A 25,721-nucleotide genomic window follows, 5' to 3' on the forward strand; every position below is an offset into this window, starting at 1 on the left:
ACGTTTTATTTTAGCCACAACTTGCTAAGACACGGTCAGCAAACAGCTACTGTAAGATACATAAACTAATATTGTAACTATAGAACACTTGTGGATTTATATTAAGAAGCAAAGTGTCATCGTTGTCACCAACATCTTGTTGTTTCTGACCATGCAGACAGAGTGAACAGCAAGTGTTCGTGACTTCGGAGGCGGAGGGAGGAAAATGACTAGCAAGTAGCAAAAAGAGTAAACTATAAAAATAGATGTTACACGTGGCGTATCACATGTAACAAACCATACATTGAAATACCGTTTATAGAAGTTCAAGTTTAAAAAACGAAGTGGTATATAGTAAAATACAGTATCCCGCCCAGCCCTAACACAGAGACACACGCACACCTGCAGATTGTCGCAGGTCTCCTGGCTGTATGTGATCCTCTGAATCTCGGTGGGGGAGGTGAGGTACATGGCCTGGCCCAGGTTGGAGAAGCAGAAGGTCCGGGCTATCCTCATGTCTGTCAGGGGAAGGTAGTTCACATCCAGGAGTGGTCTGAGACTGGGTAGACTGGGAGAGGGGAGAGAGACAAACAGTATGAATGAAGTAGGCACTGTGTAGTATTTCAGACTGGGCCTTTCAGAGTATCTCAGAGTAACTACAGTTCCACAGACTGGACCTTTCAGAGTACCTCAGAGTCATGATGTGTCCATTAGCACAGAAGCAGGCGAGGCAGAGTCCAGCGGCCATCTGCACCACGTCAGCTCTCAGCACGAAAGAGTTCTCTGTTATGTTGTGTTTGAAGAAGCAGGACTGGGAGGGCAGACCCACCACCTTGGCCTGTTTCTCTGAACACACCACAGCGTACTGGCTGTCCTGACCCTCATGGGTGGGGGGTGGGGAGGCCGGCCTGCGCCTCCTCGTCTTCTCCTCGTCTGGAGCGTTGGGCTCGGACCATGGCTCGTAGGAAGTGGGTAGGACCGCCCCAAGGGAGTCCAGGAAGGCCATAGTCAGGATACCTCCTTTTAGTCTGACCAGAGTACCTGGACGACATAGAAAGAGACATGTTAGACCTCTTGCTTCATTATAAACACATTTATAAGGCCTTATACTGGATCTCTCTCTCTCATTAATAATATATAGGTTTGCTGACAACCTTCAGTAAACATGCAGATGACTAGTGCTACCCGAACCACAGTTTGGGAACCACTGCTTTAATGCAAAGAAACTAATACATATTTGGAACATTTGTGAGAGTATATGTCGCCGCAAACTATTTCTTCCAGTTCCATCCAGATTCAGCCACCACAGTCAAGGTGGTGCTAATGCTTCTGCTGTCACAGAGATGGGTCAGTGAACCGGCTAACCTTGTCCGAGACCTGAAATGTTGAATGGGCTCCACTGTGTCATTTATTGTTATTAAGGTTACCATGGCTGCCCTACGGGCCCTGGTCAAAAGTAGTACACTACATAGGGAATAGGGTTCAATTTGGGACGCAAACCTAACTCATATCAGCAATCACACTTACCACAGGAAGAGACTCCGACAGGTTGCTGCAGCCTCTGGTCCCCTGTAGGTGGCAGGCTGAGGGAGAGGACCAGGACAGTGCCCTGGGTAGTACCCAACCACAGGCTGGGGCTGGGGCTGCTGTCCGTCTTCCTGGGGAAACTCTCACTGAAGTGGAAGGAGGAGATGGCTTCGCGGGACTCCCGCTCTATACTGGTCACACTGGAGCTCCTCGAGCGGCTGAACGAACTGTCCTTGGCATCTGGATGGTATAGAGAGAGGACAAATAGAGAGAGAGGATAAGTGAGGGATAATATGAAAGTGGATGCTTTGATATAGTTGGAAAAGGAAAGGAAAATAGGATTGGTTAATAACCCAACGGAAGGTTAGACCTGTGTACTTTCATGTAGACACTGAAATTCAGGAGAAGTCCTGCATTGTCTCATGAGCAAGTTAGTTATGCAAAGGTATATCCAAGATAGAGAAAAAAGCATCACATTTCTTCACAATGCACACAAGGAGCAGCACATGAAACACCCATCTTAAGAACTACAGTAGCACCAAATAAAGGTAATTCCAGAAGAACCACATGGTGTTTCATCATTGAGAGATCACATGAGATCTGGTGTTAATTTAGTTTTCAAAACGACAAATAAGTTTAGCACCTAATTTACATACAGTAGGACCATGGGCATTTGACCAAAGATGAAGGTGTGTTCTCAATGTGAAACATCTAGAAAAAGCCATACCTTCCTTATGCAGTATTTAACTTAAGGAGACAGGAGGGGACAATACTTTACCACATGTTTAGCAGTTTGAATAGCATGGCAAGCAAAACAAGGGAAAGGGAGATATCTAGTCAGTTGTACAACTGAATGCATTCAACTGAAATGTGTCTTCCGCATTTAACCCAACCCCTCTGAAACAGAGAGGTGCAGAGGCTGGAACCAACAAGTCTGTCAGTCAGTTAGTATCAAAAGTCAAAGGTCAAAGTTCTGGACTCCTTGCCCTCCTTCATACAACAAAAGATCCTCTTATATGGGAGAGAGCGCTGCTGTCGCACCCTCTCCTCTGCTTATGGAGAGGACGAGGCCAAACAGAGAATACACGTGTCTCAGTTTACAAGATAACAGAATTTGAATTTTACACATTCAGTGTCACGTCTTTCTTACAGGTGGAACCAGCCTGATCGTGAGATAGCACACAATTCTGATGCACAATGGAGAACGCAGCTATTAGGCTGGTAGCACCAGGCTAGGGCTACACTCTCACAAACAAACATTGAAACTGTAAGGAAAGTTTGGTTTAATTAGGAAGTGGCAATAGAACCTGAAAGGTAAAAGGGCTACTATGGAATGTAATCAACACAAAGTGATAAGGGCTTACCCAGGCCTGTCTTTTGCTCTGTAGGTGAGCTCATTTTCTTTGACATCTTGGCTGCAAGGAAAATAAATACAAATAAATAAATGAAATAAAACATGCCCTCTTTACAAATGAATACTTTGGAATCAAGCAAAATGAATGTCAAATAAAATGATCTCCGTTAAAACGCTACTTGTTTTGATCACTTTCAGCAATTTGTGTCATCCATCATTCATTGGCAAAAAGTTTGAGGAGACTGTAGAATTAGAATGTAGAATTCGACTGTAGAATTAGAATGTAGAATTAGCATTGAGACTCGGAGGCAGCCGGTCATTGAGTGCATCACACACGCACAAAGCAAGAGGTAGACAAGAAAAAGAGATTGATTATTGGTTATTTTTTCAAAAAATGACTGGGGAGGAATGGGAGGGAAAATCATTAAAGTGAATAATCAAGTATCAAAGCTCTGTAATAAAAACGTTTTTTTTTTTAGTAGGACAAACCGAATCTTGCGTTTTCTACTGATGAACATTCCCAATACCTCAATTTGTTAGAAATTAGTTAAGAGATTAATGGTCAGAGGTTAGTGGTTAGTATACATGGTTAGTATACATTTGAACCAGTGAAAACATACACCACTTTTAGATGAGTGATAAAATAAAATAAAATGTTTTTAGTGTCTTTATTTGACATTATATTCCCTCTAGAAAGAACAGGTACAACAATGCAAACAAGCATAATTAGTGCAAAAAAGCATAATACATTTGGTCCTAAGAGATACAAGTGGATACCCCTCTATCAATCATGCATTTGACAAAGTGCAGAGGATCACTTTAATAGACATCAGCAACCTTGTGATTGACAAAAACAACCCACAGATTGAGTATGTTTCTTCTCCATCACCTTCATTAGCACATGATGCATAGGCGGCCATGTTGGATTGGGGCACAACCTCTTGTTTAGAAACCCAGTGAGGTCGGCCATGTTGGTTAGGGCACAGCCTTGGTTAGAAGCCCAGTGAGGTCAGCCATGTTGGATTAGGGCACAGCCTTGTTTAGAAACCCAGTGAGGTCGGCCATGTTGGATTAGGGCACAGCCTTGTTTAGAAACCCAGTGAGGTCGGCCATGTTGGATTAGGGCACAGCCTTGTTTAAGAAACCCAGTGAGGTCGGCCATGTTGGATTAGGGCATAGCCGTGGTTAGAAGCCCAGTGAGGTCGGCCATGTTGGATTAGGGCATAGCCTTGTTTAGAAACCCAGTGAGGTCGGCCATGTTGGATTAGGGCATAGCCTTGTTTAGAAACCCAGTGAGGTCGGCCATGTTGGATTAGGGCATAGCCTTGTTTAGAAACCCAGTGAGGTCGGCCATGTTGGATTAGGGCATAGCCTTGTTTAGAAACCCAGTGAGGTCGGCCATGTTTGATTAGGGCATAGCCTTGTTTAGAAACCCAGTGAGGTTGGCCATGTTGGATTAGGGCATAGCCTTGTTTAGAAACCCAGTGAGGTCGGCCATGTTGGATTAGGGCATAGCCTTGTTTTGAAACCCAGTGAGGTCGGCCATGTTGGATTAGGGCATAGCCTTGTTTAGAAACCCAGTGAGGTCGGCCATGTTTGATTAGGGCATAGCCTTGTTTAGAAACCCAGTGAGGTTGGCCATGTTGGATTAGGGCATAGCCTTGTTTAGAAACCCAGTGAGGTCGGCCATGTTGGATTAGGGCATAGCCTTGTTTAGAAGCCCAGTGAGGTCGGCCATGTTGGATTAGGGCATAGCCTCGGTTTGAAGCCCAGTGAGGTGGGTGAGAGAAAGAAAGCAGTAGAGTTTATAACACAGGGATCATACACTACCAAAGTCATTGGCAACCGTCTTGGAAAAGCGCCTGCTTTTGGACTTCACTGCAAATGTGTTTTAAAAAGACAAAGGCAAATGTAAAATTGCATTGCATTTCTGACGGCCAGAACGTTTGGGAAGAATGAAGCTCTGTAGATGTTGTTGATTTATCAGTGTTATACAGTACCCATTTCTATAAACCTTTTCTGTTTGTGTTCATCGTCTGAATTGGTGGGTGTCGTAGAGCCTGGTAACAAGAACACTTCAGTGGACATCTCATTCAACACTCCTTGATACTGAAAAGCAGCTAAATGGATAAACATGTATATCGAACATGTCCTTTTCGTACTTTCTCAAGAAAAAGGTAGATTGCGTTTTGTATTATGCAGTAATGGAGAATTAAATGTTACCTGACGTTGGTGATTTGCTGCTTTTCTCCTCTGAAATGTTGTTTCCATCGCTGTTATCACTGAGAGCTGTGGAGAACAGACATGTCTTAGACCAATGTGATATTATCACAGAGCTGTGGAGAACAGACATGTCTTAGACCAATGTAATATTATCACAGAGCTGTGGAGAACAGACATGTCTTAGACCAATGTGATATTATCACAGAGCTGTGGAGAACAGACATGTCTTAGACCAATGTGATATTATCACAGAGCTGTGGAGAACAGACATGTCTTAGACCAATGTGATATTATCACAGAGCTGTGGAGAACAGACATGTCTTAGACCAATGTGATATTATCACAGAGCTGTGGAGAACAGACATGTCTTAGACCAATGTGATATTATCAGAGATGTGGAGAACAGACATGTCTTAGACCAATGTGATATTATCACAGAGCTGTGGAGAACAGACATGTCTTAGACCAATGTGATATTATCACAGAGCTGTGGAGAACAGACATGTCTTAGACCAATGTGATATTATCACATAGCTGTGGAGAACAGACATCTCTTAGACCAATGTGATATTATCACAGAGCTGTGGAGAACGAACATGTCTTAGACCAATGTGATATTATCATAGAGATGTGGAGAACAGACATGTCTTAGACCAATGTAATATTATCAGAGATGTGGAGAACAGACATGTCTTAGACCAATGTGATATTATCACAGAGCTGTGGAGAACAGACATGTCTTAGACCAATGTGATATTATCACAGAGATGTGGAGAACAGGCACGAAATAGACAGTGAGAGGAATCTGCATTGACAGAAAAGGCAGATTGAAGAGAAAGAGAGAGGTGGAGATAGAAAGAGAGAAGACAAAGATTGTGATAAACATGAGATGACTTACGGGAGTTAGAAGTATGATAGGTCTTTTTCATAGACGTATAAAATATAGAAAGGCGGGACATGCAAGATGTCACAGGCGGAATGTCTTTGTCTTTACAAGGCCATAGAGAGAGATCAACAGAGGAAAATAGGTGAGACAAAACAATGATAGTGAATCAGAACAGAAAAACAGCTAACTCACAGAGGCTAGCAACTGCATTCACTCCAATAGTACTGCAGATCAGTATGTATGGGTTTAAAAACAATTCCACCGTTTTTGAGACTAATTAATTAAATATAAATTAACTCATATACATTTTTACAGTAAATCAAATGATGACAAGATGACTCGATTTGTGAGTGAATTGAAATTGTAGGCTTAGTTATCCACATTTGAGTCAAGGCATGACTGAAGAGCACTATTGAACCCAGTCCTACTGAGCCCCTGGAGGCTCACTAAGCCAAGGATGACATGACCACAATGAGAAACATGAGTGGTAGGACGACAAGATAAAGAAAGAGCATAAGAGGAAGTATGGCAAGACAGAGAGAGATAGCATGTATTGGTGACAGAAATGACATGGCAGTCAGAAGCAACAACAAGCGTGAAGCCCTACTCTAATGTGTTTGTGTACAGTGCTCCAAAATGTACATTTACTTTCGACCAGCGGACGCAAAAGGCAGGGCACTCCAAACACGGCACAGACAGAACCCAGTCGTGATGAGCATGTTTCTCTGTGGCTTCTATAGTGGCACTGAACAGATGGACAGTCCACCAGGGATGCCTCCTGTTGAGAGACAAATGCTACTGCAGGGGGTGGCGCACTCAGGGGTGTGAAGCCAAACTGGCTGCCAAGTGTGTGAGGTAGGCTTGGGTGGTATACTGTATATAGAGTATACCGGGGGTATTTTGAAAAAAAGTTTTTTAATAAGTTTGAATATTTGTAGTTACTTTTTAAGTTAATACAGGCAGTCAACTTGTGCAATACCTTTTACACCTAGAACATTATTTTGTATTATGAAGTTTACTGTAGTTCCCCAGAACAGTTGAGCCAGTCACGTGTTTGCTTATAAATTGCCCAATGGAGAAAGCAGAAGCTGCTGAGTCCATAGCATTCTATATCTATGAGCGACTCTGTTGTGAGGTGATGAAGTTACACTTGTATGCAAATCACTACTAAATGATTGCTATCAAATATCTTATAATGGCTTACCATCGGAAGTCAAAGAGCTCTGAATGAGATCTGTACAGATGCCATTTTTTCCCTGTGCTTCCTACTGTCCCTTTTCTTCCTCCTCTATTCTTCTCCTCTATTCTTCTCCTCTATGCTCCGTATACACATGCTGCTCTTCCTCCTCTATTCTTCTCCCCTATGCTCTGTGTACACATGCTGCTCTTCCTCATCTATTCTTCTCCCCTATGCTCTGTGTACACATGCTGCTCTTCCTCCTCTATTCTTCTCCCCTATGCTCTGTGTACACATGCTGCTCTTCCTCCTATATTCTTCTCCTCTATGCTCTGTGTACACATGCTGCTCTTCCTCCTCCTCTATGCTCCGTGTACACATGCTGCTCTTCCTCCTCTATTCTTCTCCCCTTTGCTCCGTGTACACATGCTGCTCTTCCTCCTCTATTCTTCTCCCCTATGCTCTGTGTACACATGCTGCTCTTCCTCCTCTATTCTTCTCCCCTATGCTCTGTGTACACATGCTGCTCTTCCTTCAACAAAGCATGCATCACCTCTTCGTCCATTTGCACCGTTTATCTCGTTCACTTTCGCTTGTAAATGTCAACAGTCAATGAAACTGACATTTGGTAGTGCTACTAGCTATGGTAGTGCTACTAGCTATGGTAGTGCTACTAGCTATGGTAGTGCTACTAGCTATGGTAGTGCTACTAGCTATGGTAGTGCTACTAGCTATGGTAGTGCTACTAGCTATGGTAGTGCTACTAGCTATGGTAGTGCTACTAGCTATGGTAGTGCTACTAGCTATGGTAGTGCTACTAGCTATGCTTGTATAACTTTATGAGCTGGATTTGCCGGTTTTTAAAATTAGTTTGCTTGTTTTCACTCGTTAGCATTTATGCGATTTCTCTAGTATTTTGTGCCAATTTTTTCAGCATTCTGGTAATAGAGGACCAATGGGCTTTTCTTGTGTTTTTATCACCCCCTTGTGTGCTATGTCGGTAGTATTGTAAATCCCGGGATGAGAGAAGAACTGTATGACGAAATGAAAATCTGGTTACCGTCCAAGCCTAGTGTGAGGCCTGCTCCTCTCGCTAGCTTACTGGCTTTAATAGGTCAGGCATACAATGGACCACAGAGATCTCCGTTATATACAGTAGTTGTGTTCTCATTCTATACTCTGGACTATCAATACCTTTCAGTCCAAACTACAACTCACTTGACAACACACTACTACACTAATCACTTTCATGACACTATCAGGTAGGGGTTCTAGAGAACATACTTAAGTTTGGGGGGGGGGACATTTAAAACAACACAAGGAAGATATTGTAGTCTTTTTGACACGACATTCTGTGTGAACATACTTCCTTTAATTTCTGTGAACATAGCTACATGCCGTAGCCCACTCAACTGAACATTAAGATGTGAACGCATGCTCCCTTCACCTCCAGATGGCTGGCGTGTCTTGCGAGGCGACCGAGGCTGTCTCTGGTAGGGGTCTGAGGGACTGTACAGCTCTGACGTGCTCATGTTCAGGAGGAGGCTCTTCTGAAGGTAGTCCACGACAGCCAGACCGCTGCTGTTGCCAAACACCACACTGTGGGAGGAAAATAAAAGGTTCATCATTTTTACTGAACTCGGGTCACCTGCAGTTTTAGAAACAACACAAACTGTTTTAAGTCCAACATACAACCAATAAAGCCTTTGATTCAGTTACAGCAGGGCCTAAAATTAACACCCGCCACCTGCAGGTAGATTTAGGCAATTTGTGGGTAAAATGTCTATTTCACCAGCCATGTTGCCTTGTGGTCAGGGCTCCACAGTGCGAGCATTTCACTCACATTTGTTAATAAAAAATATTTTTAAATAGTCAAGTACGATCACATTTATAGTAAAATAAATGCTGCAGTAGCTGTTTTCAAATGATTTCTGCCGTTTTGTTTCATAGCTGGTAAATTAATCGCACAAAGTCAAATAACTACAAATCCTATATAGTCTAATTCCACCTCTCCCTGTAACACTGCCTGGCTGGGGGAAGTGTATGGAGGGGAGATCGCTGACAAAAGGTTGAACGTACGCTTCGTTAGGATCGTAAAAAACATCCAGAAGTAAATTGTAAGAAAAGCCAACACTAAACGTAAATGTTGAATTCGATTTGTAAACACCCTTTACTTCTCCCTTCACTTGGTTAACAGATATTTTTTATACGCACAAACTTTTGTCAGTGATGTGGCATCTGCAACGGACATAAACCGAATGTTGCTAGTCTATCGAGAAACTCTAACCCAGACGTAAGTGTTGCTATGCAGCTTCAGGTTTCATTTCCAAAATAAAAGTCAAGAGCTTGTTTTAGAACTGCATTCAATAACGCCGTTATACAAGTACATGGCGTATTATAGGCTTGGGCCTTCAGCAAATGACTTGTGTGAGAATGATAAAGTCACAGAAGAGCCTCGTCTAGAATAACTGCCTGCGCTGGGCCTATTCCACTATCTAAATATACCATGCTGTGTTGCGTGTTATTTAATGGCCATATTTCAGAATTAATTTTTATAGCCACGTGCAGCGACTGTGGTGATCATGTATTCTAATGAATCACACTTTTCCCAGTATTTGGGAGCACGGACTGTAGACCTTATACTAGGCCTTTTGACTGTTGTATTTGTAAATTCCACTCTGTATGGAGGCATGTTATAGCCATTTACATTGCACAACCCCATCACGTAGAGGCTATATCCTTGTCAAAAAATGAGACAAAACGACATATTGGTTAAGTCTGGACTGTAACCTGTCCTGAGCGAACTAGCCAAGGGGTCCCAATGGTCAAGATGATCTATAGCCTATTCAAGGAGCAGCAGGTAGCCTAGTGGTTAGAGCGTTGGACTAGAAACCAAAAGGTTGCAAGATCGAATACCCGAGCTGACAAGGTAAAAACCTGTTGTTCTGCCCCTGAACAAGGCAGTTAACCCCAAAAAGGCCTATTTTGTATTTGGATAGGCCTAAATTAAACATTGAAATATGAAAGAACTTTGGAGAATTTAGATACATTTTTAATACACACACTGATTTCAATAAACAAAAGAATAAGACTGTTCTGTTCTCTTGAATTTAGTTCTTATTGCAACTCAGACAAATTACTGAATGGATGACATACTGAAGATTGAATGAAATGTTCAAATATGTTGGAATGACGAGTTGCAGGCATCATGCATGCTAGGCACTATTTGGCTAGTCGGCAAATAGGCCTGGAGACTACCTAAAACCACTGCAACAGAGTTATTATAAAGTGTCAAGTGTGGGAGGAAGCTTATGCTAGACTTAGCCTACGTTTAACCTCTTGTTAATTTCAAAGTCCATATGTTCATGACCCTGTTCACATAAATCATGTCAAATTATTTTACATTCATATTTACCTCTCCTACAGAATTTGAAAGATTGAGTGATTAAATAAATATCAAAATATTCTATAAAAAATATGTTGAGTGGCGATGACTCCAGTGATCATACATCATTAATAGATTCACCAAACAGCTATTACTATGATTCATTATTCCTGTTAGATTCTACTGGTTATGATTCATTATTCCTGTTAGATACTATTACTATGATTCATTATTCCTGTTAGATACTACTGGTTATGATTCATTATTCCTGTTAGATTCTACTGGTTATGATTCATTATTCCTGTTAGATACTACTACTGGTTATGATTCATTATTCCTGTTAGATACTACTACTGGTTATGATTCATTATTCCTGTTAGATACTATTATTGGTTATGATTCATTATTCCTGTTAGATACTACTACTGGTTATGATTCATTATTCCTGTTAGATACTACTACTGGTTATGATTCATTATTCCTGTTAGATACTACTGGTTATGATTCATTATTCCTGTTAGATACTATTACTGGTTATAATTCATTATTCCTGTTAGATACTACTACTGGTTATGATTCATTATTCCTGTTAGATACTACTACTGGTTATGATTCATTATTCCTGTTAGATACTATTATTGGTTATGATTCATTATTCCTGTTAGATATACTACTGGTTATGATTCATTATTCCTGTTAGATACTACTACTGGTTATGATTCATTATTCCTGTTAGATACTACTGGTTATGATTCATTATTCCTGTTAGATACTATTACTGGTTATGATTCATTATTCCTGTTAGATACTACTACTGGTTATGATTCATTATTCCTGTTAGATACTACTGGTTATGATTCATTATTCCTGTTAGATACTACTGGTTATGATTCATTATTCCTGTTAGATACTACTGGTTATGATTCATTATTCCCATTAGATACTATTACTATGATTCATTATTCCTGTTAGATACTACTGGTTATGATTCATTATTCCTGTTTGATACTACTACTGGTTATGATTCATTATTCCTGTTAGATACTACTACTGGTTATGATTCATTATTCCTGTTAGATACTATTACTGGTTATGATTCATTATTCCTGTTAGATACTATTACTATGATTCATTATTCCTGTTAGATACTACTACTGGTTATGATTCTGGTTATGATTCATTATTCCTGTTAGATACTACTACTGGTTATGATTCATTATTCCTGTTTGATACTACTGGTTATGATTCATTATTCCTGTTAGATACTATTACTATGATTCATTATTCCTGTTAGATACTACTACTGGTTATGATTCATTATTCCTGTTAGATACTACTGGTTATGATTCATTATTCCTGTTAGATACTATTACTATGATTCATTATTCCTGTTAGATACTATTACTATGATTCATTATTCCTGTTAGATACTATTATGATTCATTATTCCTGTTAGATACTACTGGTTATGATTCATTATTCCTGTTAGATACTACTGGTTATGATTCATTATTCCTGTTAGATACTACTACTGGTTATGATTCATTATTCCTGTTAGATACTACTACTGGTTATGATTCATTATTCCTGTTAGATACTACTGGTTATGATTCATTATTCCTGTTAGATACTATTACTATGATTCATTATTCCTGTTAGATACTACTACTGGTTATGATTCATTATTCCTGTTAGATACTACTGGTTATGATTCATTATTCCTGTTAGATACTACTACTGGTTATGATTCATTATTCCTGTTAGATACTACTGGTTATGATTCATTATTCCTGTTAGATACTACTACTGGTTATGATTCATTATTCCTGTTAGATACTACTGGTTATGATTCATTATTCCTGTTAGATACTACTGGTTATGATTCATTATTCCTGTTAGATACTACTGGTTATGATTCATTATTCCTGTTAGATACTACTGGTTATGATTCATTATTCCTGTTAGATACTACTGGTTATGATTCATTATTCCTGTTAGATACTACTGGTTATGATTCATTATTCCTGTTAGATACTACTGGTTATGATTCATTATTCCTGTTAGATACTACTGGTTATGATTCATTATTCCTGTTAGATACTACTGGTTATGATTCATTATTCCTGTTAGATACTATTACTATGATTCATTATTCCTGTTAGATACTACTACTGGTTATGATTCATTATTCCTGTTAGATACTACTACTGGTTATGATTCATTATTCCTGTTAGATACTACTACTGGTTATGATTCATTATTCCTGTTAGATACTACTGGTTATGATTCATTATTCCTGTTAGATACTACTGGTTATGATTCATTATTCCTGTTAGATACCACTGGTTATGGTTCATTATTCCTGTTAGATTCTACTGGTTATGATTGCAGACAGACCCCAGAGAATGGGATGGTGCGATACTGAGTCATATTTTGATAAGGTGCATGAGGATGTCCATGTCACCCAGAGATATGTCCATGCTGTAGAGATACAACTAGCAGACTGAAACTTAACTGTCGGCTTAATACAGCTAGTGCTATCTAGACTTGCGCTGGTAAACAGATCCATTACATTAGCAACCTAAATGTGAAGTAAACTCAACTGAAGAGTACGAGAGGACGGAGACTCTTAACTTGAAAACGTGCAAGATGCCTCTTTCCGGTTTCCCTTATTTCTACACAGGCCGTTTGTGTACATTTTTTTTGGTTGGTGAGATGAAACTGCCAAAACTCTGAAAGGTATTATTGTACGTCAGAATTGGAACACTAGATTTGTTCAAGTCTAAAATGTTCTTCCGTAATCGTAACCTGGTGTTCGTATGTTCACAGATTCAATTTCATGTTTACGTTTCACACATGGCTTTTCTTACGATCCTAACAATTTCCGTATGGATTTTCTTACTATCCTATCCCAACCTTTTGGCAGGTATCTCGCTCCATAGCTGTGCGCATCAAGTGAAGAGCTGAGTGAAAATTAATTTAGAAGTGCTAGCACAGGCATAAAAGTTGGTCTAATTTACTTGAAACCAAAGTCTACTGAAGTGAGTCTTTGTCCTAGTGTTTCTTGGTTTGTTTCATTGTTTTGTTCACAAGCTAGGTCGTATTTCTATGTTTGAGTTTCAACTGCTAGGGGAAGAGAAGACAACGCCTCTATTAGTCAGACTCAATCGGTAAACTCACGCCCTTAAAGGGGCAGGTTAACATTTTTGTCTCACATGATATTTTGGTTAATAAAAATGTAATTAAACAATATACCACAATACTTCTTACTAGTAATACATGTATTGCGCCAGCAGCATACCAGCCACTGCTGGCTTGCTTCTGAAGCTAAGCAGGGTCAGTCCCTGGATGGGAAACCAGATGCTGCTGGAAGTGGTGTTGGAGGGCCAGTAGGAGCCACTCTTTCCTCTGGTCTAAAAAATATCCCAATGCCCCAGGGCAGTGATTGGGGACTCTGCCGGGTGTAGGGTGCCGTCTTTTGGATGGGACGTTAAACGGGTGTCCTGACTCTCTGAGGTTTAAAGATCCCACAGCACTTATCGTAAGAGTAGGGGTGTTAACCCCGGTGTCCTGGCTAAATTCCCAATCTGGCCCTCAAACCATCACGGTCACATAACATTACAAAGCATGCTCATCCTTTTGTGTGTGTTTTGTTGGTGTAATTTTAGCAGGAAAAAAAAACATTTTGGCTAGTAAAACATCTGAGTGGCTGGTAGATTTGTCCTGATTGACCAAAAAGTAAATGATATGCCCTGAGTTCCAGTATATTCCATTTGTCTGTGATCTCTGCATGAATACAACTGTAGATGATGTGTCTCATGTACACCTTGACCATCAAGAGAACAGAGGTTCATGCTGACAGATGGACGGACAGACTTACAGTCCGTCTGACGAGCTGACGGCCAGGCTGGTGATCTGCTGCGGCGGCTCACCACTAACCCAGACCAGTTGAATGACCAGCTCCACCTGGTAACCAGGAGACTGCTTCAGAGGGGCGCTCCAGACCCTGCAGACACGACACATCAAACAACATGCAGTGAACAGTCCTTACTATACCTAGATTCAATGCTACACCATCACCTATTGTTCACGGTTTATAATGCATTTGTACGTGCATTAATCTTACATACAAATAGCCTACTTATCATGATCTTGTCTTTTCTTCATGATGACACTTCTTGTAATAAAACAGAATACTGGAGTTTTGAAGACTACAATAGAAAATGTCAATGCCTGGCAGGAGAAGAACATGCACTGTCTGTTGGTCCATACTTAAGGCCTGGTACGTTATCCCTGGGCCGGTCATCAGAGGTGAAGGGCTGGGCCTCGGGGGGCTCTCCCTCCTGGGTAGGGCTGGAGGAGGAGGGGGGTACTGGGGTAGAGGGGGTGGGAGGATGGTCTCCTGCTGGGTCTGGAGAATCCACATCGTTCAGCTCACCCTGCATACGCACCTCCAACAGCTGAGGAGAGAGAGTAATAATACCTAGAAACAGAAAGACTAATAGCTGGGAAACATCTGGAAAACGATAATAAAAGGCATATCAAATAAATTAGGAATTTATTTTTTAAATTATTTATCAATGCCAGAAAATAAGGAATTTCTGATTAGTCAGGTAAAAAACACATTGCTGGTAGAGTATACATCCTCACATTGCTGGTATAGTATACATCCTCACATTGCTGGTATAGTATACATCCTCACATTGCTGGTATAGTATACATCCTCACATTGCTGGTATAGTATACATCCTCACATTGCTGGTATAGTATACATCCTCACATTGCTGGTATAGTATACATCCTCACATTGCTGGTATAGTATACATCCTCACATTGCTGGTATAGTATACATCCTCACATTGCTGGTATAGTATACATCCTCACATTGCTGGTATAGTATACATCCTCACATTGCTGGTATAGTATACATCCTCACATTGCTGGTATAGTATACAGCCTCACATTGCTGTTATAGTATACAGCCTCACATTGCTGTTATAGTATACAGCCTCACATTGCTGTTATAGTATACAGCCTCACATTGCTGTTATAGTATACAGGCTCACATTGCTGGTATAGTATACATCCTCACATTGCTGGTATAGTATACATCCTCACATTGCTGGTATAGTATACAGGCTCACATTGCTGTTAGCGTATACATCCTCACATTGCTGGTATACATCCTCACATTGCTGGTATAGTATACATCCTCACATTGCTGGTATACATCCTCACATTGCTGTTATAGTATACAGCCTCACATTGCTGTTATAGTATACAGCCTCACATTGCTGGTATATTATACAGCTTCACATTGCTGGTATAGTATACAGCCTCACATTGCTGGTATAGTATACAGCCTCACATTGCTGGTATAGTATACAGCCTCACATTGCTGGTATAGTATACAGCCTCACATTGCTGGTATACATCCTCACATTGCTGTTATAGTATACAAGCCTCACATTGCTGGTATACACCCTCACATTGCTGTTATAGTATACAGACTCACATTGCTGTTATAGTATACAGCCTCACATTGCTGGTATATTATACAGCTTCACATTGCTGGTATAGTATACAGCCTCACATTGCTGGTATAGTATACAGCCTCACATTGCTGGTATAGTATACAGCCTCACATTGCTGTTATAGTATACAGCCTCACATTGCTGGTATACATCCTCACATTGCTGTTATAGTATACAAGCCTCACATTGCTGGTATACACCCTCACATTGCTGTTATAGTATACAGACTCACATTGCTGGTATAGTATACAGCCTCACATTGCTGGTATAGTATACAGACTCACATTGCTGGTATAGTATACAGCCTCACATTGCTGGTATAGTATACAGCCTCACATTGCTGGTATAGTATACAGCCTCACATTGCTGTTATAGTATACACCCTCACATCACTGGTACACACCCTCACATTGCTGTTATAGTATACAGCCTCACATTGCTGGTATACATCCTCACATTGCTGTTATAGTATACAGCCTCACATTGCTGGTATACACCCTCACATTGCTGTTATAGTATACAGACTCACATTGCTGGTATAGTATACAGCCTCACATTGCTGGTATAGTATACAGCCTCACATTGCTGGTATAGTATACAGACTCACATTGCTGGTATAGTATACAGCCTCACATTGCTGGTATAGTATACAGCCTCACATTGCTGGTATAGTATACAGCCTCACATTGCTGGTATAGTATACAGACTCACATTGCTGGTATAGTATACAGCCTCACATTGCTGGTATAGTATACAGCCTCACATTGCTGTTATAGTATACAGCCTCACATTGCTGTTATAGTATACAGCCTCACATTGCTGTTATAGTATACAGCCTCACATTGCTGTTGTAGTATACAGCCTCACATTGCTGGTATAGTATACAGCCTCACATTGCTGTTATAGTATACAGCCTCACATTGCTGTTATAGTATACAGCCTCACATTGCTGTTATAGTATACAGCCTCACATTGCTGTTATAGTATACAGCCTCACATTGCTGTTATAGTATACAGCCTCACATTGCTGTTATAGTATACAGCCTCACATTGCTGGTATACATCCTCACATTGCTGTTATAGTATACAGCCTCACATTTCTGGTATACATCCTCACATTGCTGTTATAGTATACAGCCTCACATTGCTGGTATAGTATACAGGCTCACATTGCTGGTATAGTATACATCCTCACATTGCTGGTATACATCCTCACATTGCTGTTATAGTATACAGCCTCACATTTCTGGTATACATCCTCACATTGCTGGTATAGTATACAGGCTCACATTGCTGGTATAGTATACATCCTCACATTGCTGTTATAGTATACAGCCTCACATTTCTGGTATACATCCTCACATTGCTGGTATAGTATACAGGCTCACATTGCTGGTATAGTATACATCCTCACATTGCTGGTATAGTATACATCCTCACATTGCTGTTATAGTATACATCCTCACATTGCTGGTATACATCCTCACATTGCTGTTAGCGTATACATCCTCACATTGCTGGTATACATCCTCACATTGCTGTTAGCGTATACATCCTCACATTGCTGGTATACATCCTCACATTGCTGTTAGCGTATACATCCTCACATTGCTGGTATACATCCTCACATTGCTGTTAGCGTATACAGCCTCACATTGCTGTTAGCGTATACATCCTCACATTGCTGGTATACATCCTCACATTGCTGTTAGCGTATACATCCTCACATTGCTGGTATACATCCTCACATTGCTGTTAGCGTATACATCCTCACATTGCTGGTATACATCCTCACATTGCTGTTAGCGTATACATCCTCACATTGCTGGTATACATCCTCACATTGCTGGTATAGTATACATCCTCACATTGCTGGTATAGTATACAGCCTCACATTGCTGGTATACATCCTCACATTGCTGTTAGCGTATACATCCTCACATTGCTGTTATAGAATACAGCCTCACATTGCTGGTATACATCCTCACATTGCTGGTATACATCCTCACATTGCTGTTAGCGTATACAGCCTCACATTGCTGTTATAGAATACAGCCTCACATTGCTGTTTTAGAATACAGCCTCACATTACTGGTATAGTATACAGCCTCACATTGCTGGTATAGTATACATCCTCACATTGCTGGTATAGAATACAGCCTCACATTGCTGGTATACATCCTCACATTGCTGGTATACATCCTCACATTGCTGGTATACATCCTCACATTGCTGTTAGCGTATACAGCCTCACATTGCTGTTATAGAATACAGCCTCACATTGCTGTTTTAGAATACAGCCTCACATTACTGGTATAGTATACAGCCTCACATTGCTGGTATACACCCTCACATTGCTGGTATAGTATACAGCCTCACATTGCTGGTATAGTATACAGCCTCACATTGCTGGTATAGTATACACCCTCACATTGCTGGTATAGTATACACCCTCACATTGCTGGTATAGTATACAGCCTCACATTGCTGGTATATTATACAGCTTCACATTGCTGGTATATTATACAGCTTCACATTGCTGGTATAGTATACAGTCTCACATTGCTGGTATAGTATACAGCCTCACATTGCTGGTATAGTATACAGCCTCACATTGCTGGTATAGTATACAGCCTCACATTGCTGTTATAGTATACATCCTCACATTGCTGGTATACACCCTCACATTGCTGGTATACACCCTCACATTGCTGTTATAGTATACAGACTCACATTGCTGGTATAGTATACAGCCTCACATTGCTGGTATAGTATACAGACTCACATTGCTGTTATAGTATACACCCTCACATCACTGGTACACACCCTCACGTCGCTGGTATACAACACACTGAGTGTACAAAACATCAGGAACACCTTGCTCATATTGAGTTGCGCACCCCATACACACCACCCCCTTTTGCCCTCAAAACAGCCTTGATTCATTGGGACATGGTCTCTACAAGGTGTTGAAAGCATTCCACAGGGATGTTGGCCCTATTTCTAAGCAAACAGCTGGAGGCAGGGCTTTCTCCTATAGAGCTCCATTTTTATGGAACGGTCTGCCTACCCATGTCAGAGAAGCAAACTCGGTCTCAACCTTTAAGTCTTTACTGAAGACTCATCTCTTCAGTGGGTCATATGATTGAGTGTAGTCTGGCCCAGGAGTGGGAAGGTGAACGGAAAGGCTCTGGAGCAACGAACCGCCCTTGCTGTCTCTGCCTGGCCGGTTCCCCTCTTTCCACTGGGATTCTCTGCCTCTAACCCTATTACAGGGGCTGAGTCACTGGCTTACTGGGGCTCTCTCATGCCGTCCCTGCAGGGGGTGCGTCACCTGAGTGGGTTGATTCACTGTTGTGGTCATCCTATCTGGGTTGGCGGTCATCCTATCTGGGTTGCCCCCCCCCCCCACTTGGCCTGTGCCGTGGCGGAGATCTTTGTGGGCTATACTCAGCCTTGTCTCAGGATGGTAAGTTGGTGGTTGAAGATATCCCTCTAGTGGTGTGGGGGCTGTGCTTTGGCAAAGTGGGTGTGGGGTTATATCCTTCCTGTTTGGCCCTCTCCGGGGGTGTCCTCGGATGGGGCCACAGTGTCTCCTGTCCCCTCCTGTCTCAGCCTCCAGTATTTATGCTGCAGTAGTTTGTGTCGGGGGGCTAGGGTCAGTTTGTTATATCTGGAGTACTTCTCCTGTCCTATTCGGTGTCCTGTGTGAATCTAAGTGTGCGTTCTCTAATTCTCTCCTTCTTTCTTTCTCTCTCTCGGAGGACCTGAGCCCTAGAACCATGCCCCAGGACTACCTGACATGATGACTCCTTGCTGACCCCAGTCCACCTGGCCATGCTGCTGCTCCAGTTTCAACTGACCTGAGCCCTAGGACCATGCCCCAGGACTACCTGACATGATGACGACTCCTTGCTGTCCCCAGTCCACCTGGCCATGCTGCTGCTCCAGTTTCAACTGTTCTGCCTTACTATTATTCGACCATGCTGGTCATTTATGAACATTTGAACATCTTGGCCATGTTCTGTTATAATCTCCACCCGGCACAGCCAGAAGAGGACGGGCCACCCCACATATGCTCTCTCTAATTCTCTCTTTCTTTCTCTCTCTCGGAGGACCTGAGCCCTAGGACCGTGCCCCAGGACTACCTGACATGATGACTCCTTGCTGTCCCCGGTCCACCTGACTGTGCTGCTGCTCCAGTTTCAACTGTTCTGCCTTGTTATTATTCGACCATGCTGGTCATTTATGAACATTTGAACATCTTGGCCATGTTCTGTTATAATCTCCACCCGGCACAGCCAGAAGAGGACTGGCCACCCCACATAGCCTGGTTCCTCTCTAGGTTTCTTCCTAGGTTTTGGCCTTTCTAGGGAGTTTTTCCTAGCCACCGTGCTTCTACACCTGCATTGCTTGCTGTTTGGGGTTTTAGGCTGGGTTTCTGTACAGCACTTTGAGATATCAGCTGATGTACGAAGGGCTATATAAATACATTTTATTTTGATTTGATTTGATTTGACTGAAGTGCATTTATCAAGTGACATCAATACAGGATCATAGTTTCCACCTGGTCAGTCTAAGTCATGGAAAGAGCAGGTGTTCATAATGTTTTGATATAATATTGAGAAACTGTTTACATTATAATACGGTACAGATATTATATAAAACATTGCATAAACAGAATATTGAAACTGGTTGCTATGGTTACCTGCACCATCTCTGTGGTTATTTCCTGTTTGCTGAACCTATAGATGATGACGTGGGCAGAGACTCCGGCCACACACAGCATTCTGCTCTCTGGGCACCACGACAAAGTCTGGATGGCAAAGGGATCCTCATCCACTATCTCTGTGCTCGGCTTCTCCTCCTTACCGCCCTTTAGAGCCTTCTCAAACACCTTGGCAGTCTTCAGCTTGTACAGTACTTGGAGCATTACTAGGACAGAGGAAGGGAGACAATGGGAATCGCAGTTAATCTGGTGTGGTTAAAAGCATTGGGAAAGTAACTGAAAGGGTCGCTGTTTCAAATCCCAGAGATGACTATGTGAAAAATCTGTCCATGTGCCCTTGAGCAAGGCACTTAATCCTAATTGTTCCTGTAAGTCGCTCTGTATAAGAGCATCTGCTAAATGAATGAACTGTAATGTTAATATATATTATAATGAAATATGAGCATTGATCTACAGGTATCATTGGCTCTACATACTATATACAAATTAATGACATTTCTTCACAAAAGGGACGAACCGTCGTGGTATTCTTATTTCATCCAATTATATATCAAAGGAATCCAATGAAAAAGCATACTCACTTGCAGAAGCATCCCAAAACTTGATTGATCCGTCAGCATGTCTGTTCATGGCAAAGAAGGAAAATGGGATCAGCTGTGTTGGTAAACTCCTATGGTAAATACAGTGCCTTCGGAAAGTATTCGGAACACTAGACCTTTTCCACATTGTTACGTTACAGCCGTTTTCTAAACATTTATTACATCTCCCCCCATCAATCAACACACATAATGACAAAGCAAAAATAGGTTTTTAGAAAATGTTGCTAATAAATGTCGCAACTACAAATAAAAAACTGAAACATTACATTTACATAAATATTCAGACCCTTTAGTCAGTACTTTGTTGAAGCACCATTGGCAGCGATTACAGCCTCTAGTCTTCTTGAGTATGACGCTGAAAGCTTGGCACAACTATATTTGTAGAGTTTCCCCAATTCTTCTCTGCAGATCCTCTCAAGCTCTGTCAGGTTGGATGGGGAGCATCACTGCACAGCTATTTTCAGGTCTCTCCAGAGATGTTCGATCGGGTTCAAGTCCGGGCTCTGGCTGGGCCACTCAAGGACATTTAGCCACTCTTGTGTTGTCTTGGCTGTGTGCTTAGGGTTGTCCTGTTGTGGACTTTTGCCCCAGTCTGAGGTCCTGAGTGCTCTGGATCAGGTTTTCATCAAGGATCTCTCTGTACTTTGCTCCATTAACCTTTGCCTCGATCCTGACCAGTCTCCCAGTCCCTGCCGCTTCACCGTAAGGACGGTGACAGGTTTCCTCCAGATGTGATGCTTGGCATTCAGGCCAAAGAATTCAACCTTGGTTTCATCAGACCAGAGAATCTTGTTTCTCATGGTCTGAGTCTTTAGGTGCCATTTGACAAACTCCAAGCGGGCTGTCATGTGTCTTTTGCAGAGGATTGGTTTCCATCTGGCCACTTTACAATAAAGGCCTGATTGGTGGCGTGCTGCAGAGATGGTTGTCCTTCTGGATAGAGGAACTCTAGAGCTCTGTCAGAATGACCATCAGGTTCTTGGTCACCTCCCTGACCAAGGCTCTCCTCCCCAGATCAGTTTGCCAGGGTAGTCAGTTCTAGGAAGAGAATTGGTGGTTCCAAACTTCTTCCTTTTAAGAATGATGGAGGCTACTGTGTTCTTGGGGGTCTTCAATGTTGCAGAAATGTTTTGTTTTCGTCTTGGAGCTCTACGGACAATTCCGTCGACCTCATGGCTTGGTTTTTTGTTCTGACAAGCACGGTCAACTGTCAACAACCTTATATAGACAGGGTCATGCTTTCCAAATCCTATCTAATCAATTTAATGTAACACAGGTGGACTCCAATCAAGTTGTAGGATGAGCAATGGAAACAGGATGCACCTGAGCCTAACTTTAAGTCTCATAGCAAAGGGTCTACTTATGGAAATAAGGTATATGTTCTTTTTTAAAATATATTTGCTAAAATCTCTAAAAACCTGTTTTCGCTTTGTCATTATGGGGTATTGTGTGTAGATTGCTGAGGATTCCTTTTTTGTTTAATCCATTTTAGAATAAGGCTGTAACGTAGCAAAATTTGGAAAAAGTCAAGGGGTCTGAATACTTTCCGAAGGCACTGTACATAATTGTAATACAGTTTGTTAGGTAAGTGTTGTGCACACTCCGAAAGACTTACGTATAGAAGTGCATTTTACAATCTCTATGGTTGTGTTTCAGCCCTCAGGTGTTCGGTAGCTACTCACCCAGTGACGATGATCTCAGGGTAGCTCAGTGTGCCTTGGCCCCAGTTACCACCACTTATAGGCCATTCCTGGAAATACAAAAAAAATACCTTTACTACACAACAATAACCGTGTGACCATATAGATACAACCAAAATATAGAACTACTTACTCTAGAACAGTTTTTTTTTTTTAAGTGGGACACATTACCTTCTTACTGTAGCCCTGTCTCTTTTGCCGGGAGCCCACAGAGTAAAGTGCAGGTATGAGTTCAGGAGGGCAGTCGGCAAAGTACTCCACGCACGTCACTGGAGACTCGTGGATCGACAGAGGGTACGGGTTCTCAAATATTGGGTACCTGTCAATCAAAAGGGGGAAAAAGCTGTGGTTGTAAGACCCAGATTCAGAAGATGACTTTATTGTCTAACGTACGCTGATGTCCAATAGAAACTTGTCTTCTGCTTTTATTCCAACCCCTCTACCCTACTACTGAAGTTAGCTAACAGCAGGACATTGTTCCATGTATTGTGCCAGCATTAGTAAGCATAATGTAGCATATTGTCACTACAAGACTCACCCAATTTGTTCAAGGTCGATGACAACTAAATCCTTTTCCAAGAGGACAACTACAGCATAAGGCTCCTGGAAATCTGTGATGAAGCAGCAAAAACAACAACATTCAACTGTCTTCATAAAACATTTTAAAATCCTTATGACAGTGTTAGATATGGAAGCATAAGCTGCCAAAATGTATCACTATCCAATTTGTATTTCAAACTTAATTTCCCATTAGGATATGTTGCTTCCGTAACAGTGCTATAATACTGTAACTTACCGTTAGGATATGGTGCTTCCGTAACAGTGCTATAATACTGTAACTCACCATTAGGATATGTTGCTTCCGTAACAGTGCTATAATACTGTAACTCACCATTAGGATATGTTGCTTCCGTAACAGTGCTATAATACTGTAACTTACCGTTAGGATATGGTGCTTCCGTAACAGTGCTATAATACTGTAACTTACCGTTAGGATATGGTGCTTCCGTAACAGTGCTATAATACTGTAACTCACCATTAGGATATGTTGCTTCCGTAACAGTGCTATAATACTGTAACTCACCGTTAGGATATGGTGCTTCCGTAACAGTGCTATAATACTGTAACTCACCATTAGGATATGTTGCTTCCGTAACAGTGCTATAATACTGTAACTTACCGTTAGGATATGGTGCTTCCGTAACAGTGCTATAATACTGTAACTCACCATTAGGATATGGTGCTTCCGTAACAGTGCTATAATACTGTAACTCACCATTAGGATATGGTGCTTCCGTAACAGTGCTATAATACTGTAACTCACCATTAGGATATGGTGCTTCCGTAACAGTGCTATAATACTGTAACTCACCATTAGGATATGGTGCTTCCGTAACAGTGCTATAATACTGTAACTTACCATTAGGATATGGTGCTTCCGTAACAGTGCTATAATACTGTAACTTACCATTAGGATATGGTGCTTCCGTAACAGTGCTATAATACTGTAACTTACCATTAGGATATGGTGCTTCCGTAACAGTGCTATAATACTGTAACTTACCGTTAGGATATGGTGCTTCCGTAACAGTACTATAATACTGTAACTTACCATTAGGATATGGTGCTTCCGTAACAGTGCTATAATACTGTAACTTACCGTTAGGATATGGTGTTTCCGTAACAGTGCTATAATACTGTAACTTACCGTTAGGATATGGTGCTTCCGTAACAGTGCTATAATACTGTAACTTACCATTAGGATATGGTGCTTCCGTAACAGTGCTATAATACTGTAACTTACCGTTAGGATATGGTGCTTCCGTAACAGTACTATAATACTGTAACTTACCGTTAGGATATGGTGCTTCCGTAACAGTGCTATAATACTGTAACTTACCATTAGGATATGGTGTTTCCGTAACAGTGCTATAATACTGTAACTTACCGTTAGGATATGTTGCTTCCGTAACAGTGCTATAATACTGTAACTCACCATTAGGATACGGTGCTTCCGTAACAGTGCTATAATACTGTAACTCACCATTAGGATATGGTGCTTCCGTAACAGTGCTATAATACTGTAACTCACCATTAGGATATGGTGCTTCAGTAACAGTGCTATAATACTGTAACTTACCATTAGGATATGGTGCTTCCGTAACAGTGCTATAATACTGTAACTCACCATTAGGATATGGTGCTTCCGTAACAGTGCTATAATACTGTAACTCACCATTAGGATATGGTGCTTCTGTAACAGTGCTATAATACTGTAACTCACCATTAGGATATGGTGTTTCGCAGAGCGTGAGGAAGTCTACGATGGGATAGTCCATCTCCAGGACAGCAGTACTCTTCCCATGCATCACCGTCAGACAGGACCTCCTGCACCCCGTGTCATAGGACAGGCCTCCAGACATGACCACGAAGGCGTCCCTGGATATGAAATAAAGACATTCATTCAATAAATGACCTAGACAGATCACATGGTCAAGCCTTTATGGATGATTGTTTACTAGGACAAACAATCACTCACCCAGCTCTAGTCGTTTTATACTCCACTTTGAGGATAGGTTTACATGGTTCTGGCTTCTTTCCATCCTTGGGCTGCTTACCTGGGAGGGA

The 25,721-nt window shown here is 41.4% G+C and overlaps 1 protein-coding gene across 4 annotated transcripts in view; it reads right to left on the minus strand.

Annotated features, from left to right (window-relative positions):
- The window catches only part of stxbp5b (syntaxin binding protein 5b (tomosyn)), a 70,208-nt gene that overhangs the window by 3,961 nt on the left and 40,526 nt on the right, over nucleotides 1-25,721 (minus strand). Inside the window, exons 9-26 of one of the 4 annotated variants that reach the window (XM_046367386.1) lie at nucleotides 25,633-25,711; nucleotides 25,378-25,532; nucleotides 23,632-23,704; nucleotides 23,265-23,412; nucleotides 23,076-23,143; nucleotides 21,376-21,416; nucleotides 20,774-21,000; nucleotides 14,804-14,991; nucleotides 14,412-14,537; nucleotides 8,594-8,745; nucleotides 5,982-6,071; nucleotides 5,084-5,149; nucleotides 4,861-4,920; nucleotides 4,691-4,738; nucleotides 2,871-2,921; nucleotides 1,507-1,746; nucleotides 669-1,020; nucleotides 382-547 (exon numbers count right to left, since the gene is read on the minus strand). In XM_046367386.1, coding sequence (XP_046223342.1) covers nucleotides 382-547; nucleotides 669-1,020; nucleotides 1,507-1,746; nucleotides 2,871-2,921; nucleotides 4,691-4,738; nucleotides 4,861-4,920; nucleotides 5,084-5,149; nucleotides 5,982-6,071; nucleotides 8,594-8,745; nucleotides 14,412-14,537; nucleotides 14,804-14,991; nucleotides 20,774-21,000; nucleotides 21,376-21,416; nucleotides 23,076-23,143; nucleotides 23,265-23,412; nucleotides 23,632-23,704; nucleotides 25,378-25,532; nucleotides 25,633-25,711 — 2,330 coding nt within the window. The remainder of the gene's footprint in view (nucleotides 1-381; nucleotides 548-668; nucleotides 1,021-1,506; nucleotides 1,747-2,870; nucleotides 2,922-4,690; nucleotides 4,739-4,860; nucleotides 4,921-5,083; nucleotides 5,150-5,981; nucleotides 6,072-8,593; nucleotides 8,746-14,411; nucleotides 14,538-14,803; nucleotides 14,992-20,773; nucleotides 21,001-21,375; nucleotides 21,417-23,075; nucleotides 23,144-23,264; nucleotides 23,413-23,631; nucleotides 23,705-25,377; nucleotides 25,533-25,632; nucleotides 25,712-25,721) is intronic. The other 3 variants (XM_046367387.1, XM_046367388.1, XM_046367390.1) reach the window with 3 other exon arrangements.

The sequence above is a fragment of the Oncorhynchus gorbuscha genome, linkage group LG10 (assembly GCF_021184085.1).
Source record: "Oncorhynchus gorbuscha isolate QuinsamMale2020 ecotype Even-year linkage group LG10, OgorEven_v1.0, whole genome shotgun sequence".
Lineage (NCBI taxonomy): Eukaryota > Metazoa > Chordata > Actinopteri > Salmoniformes > Salmonidae > Oncorhynchus > Oncorhynchus gorbuscha.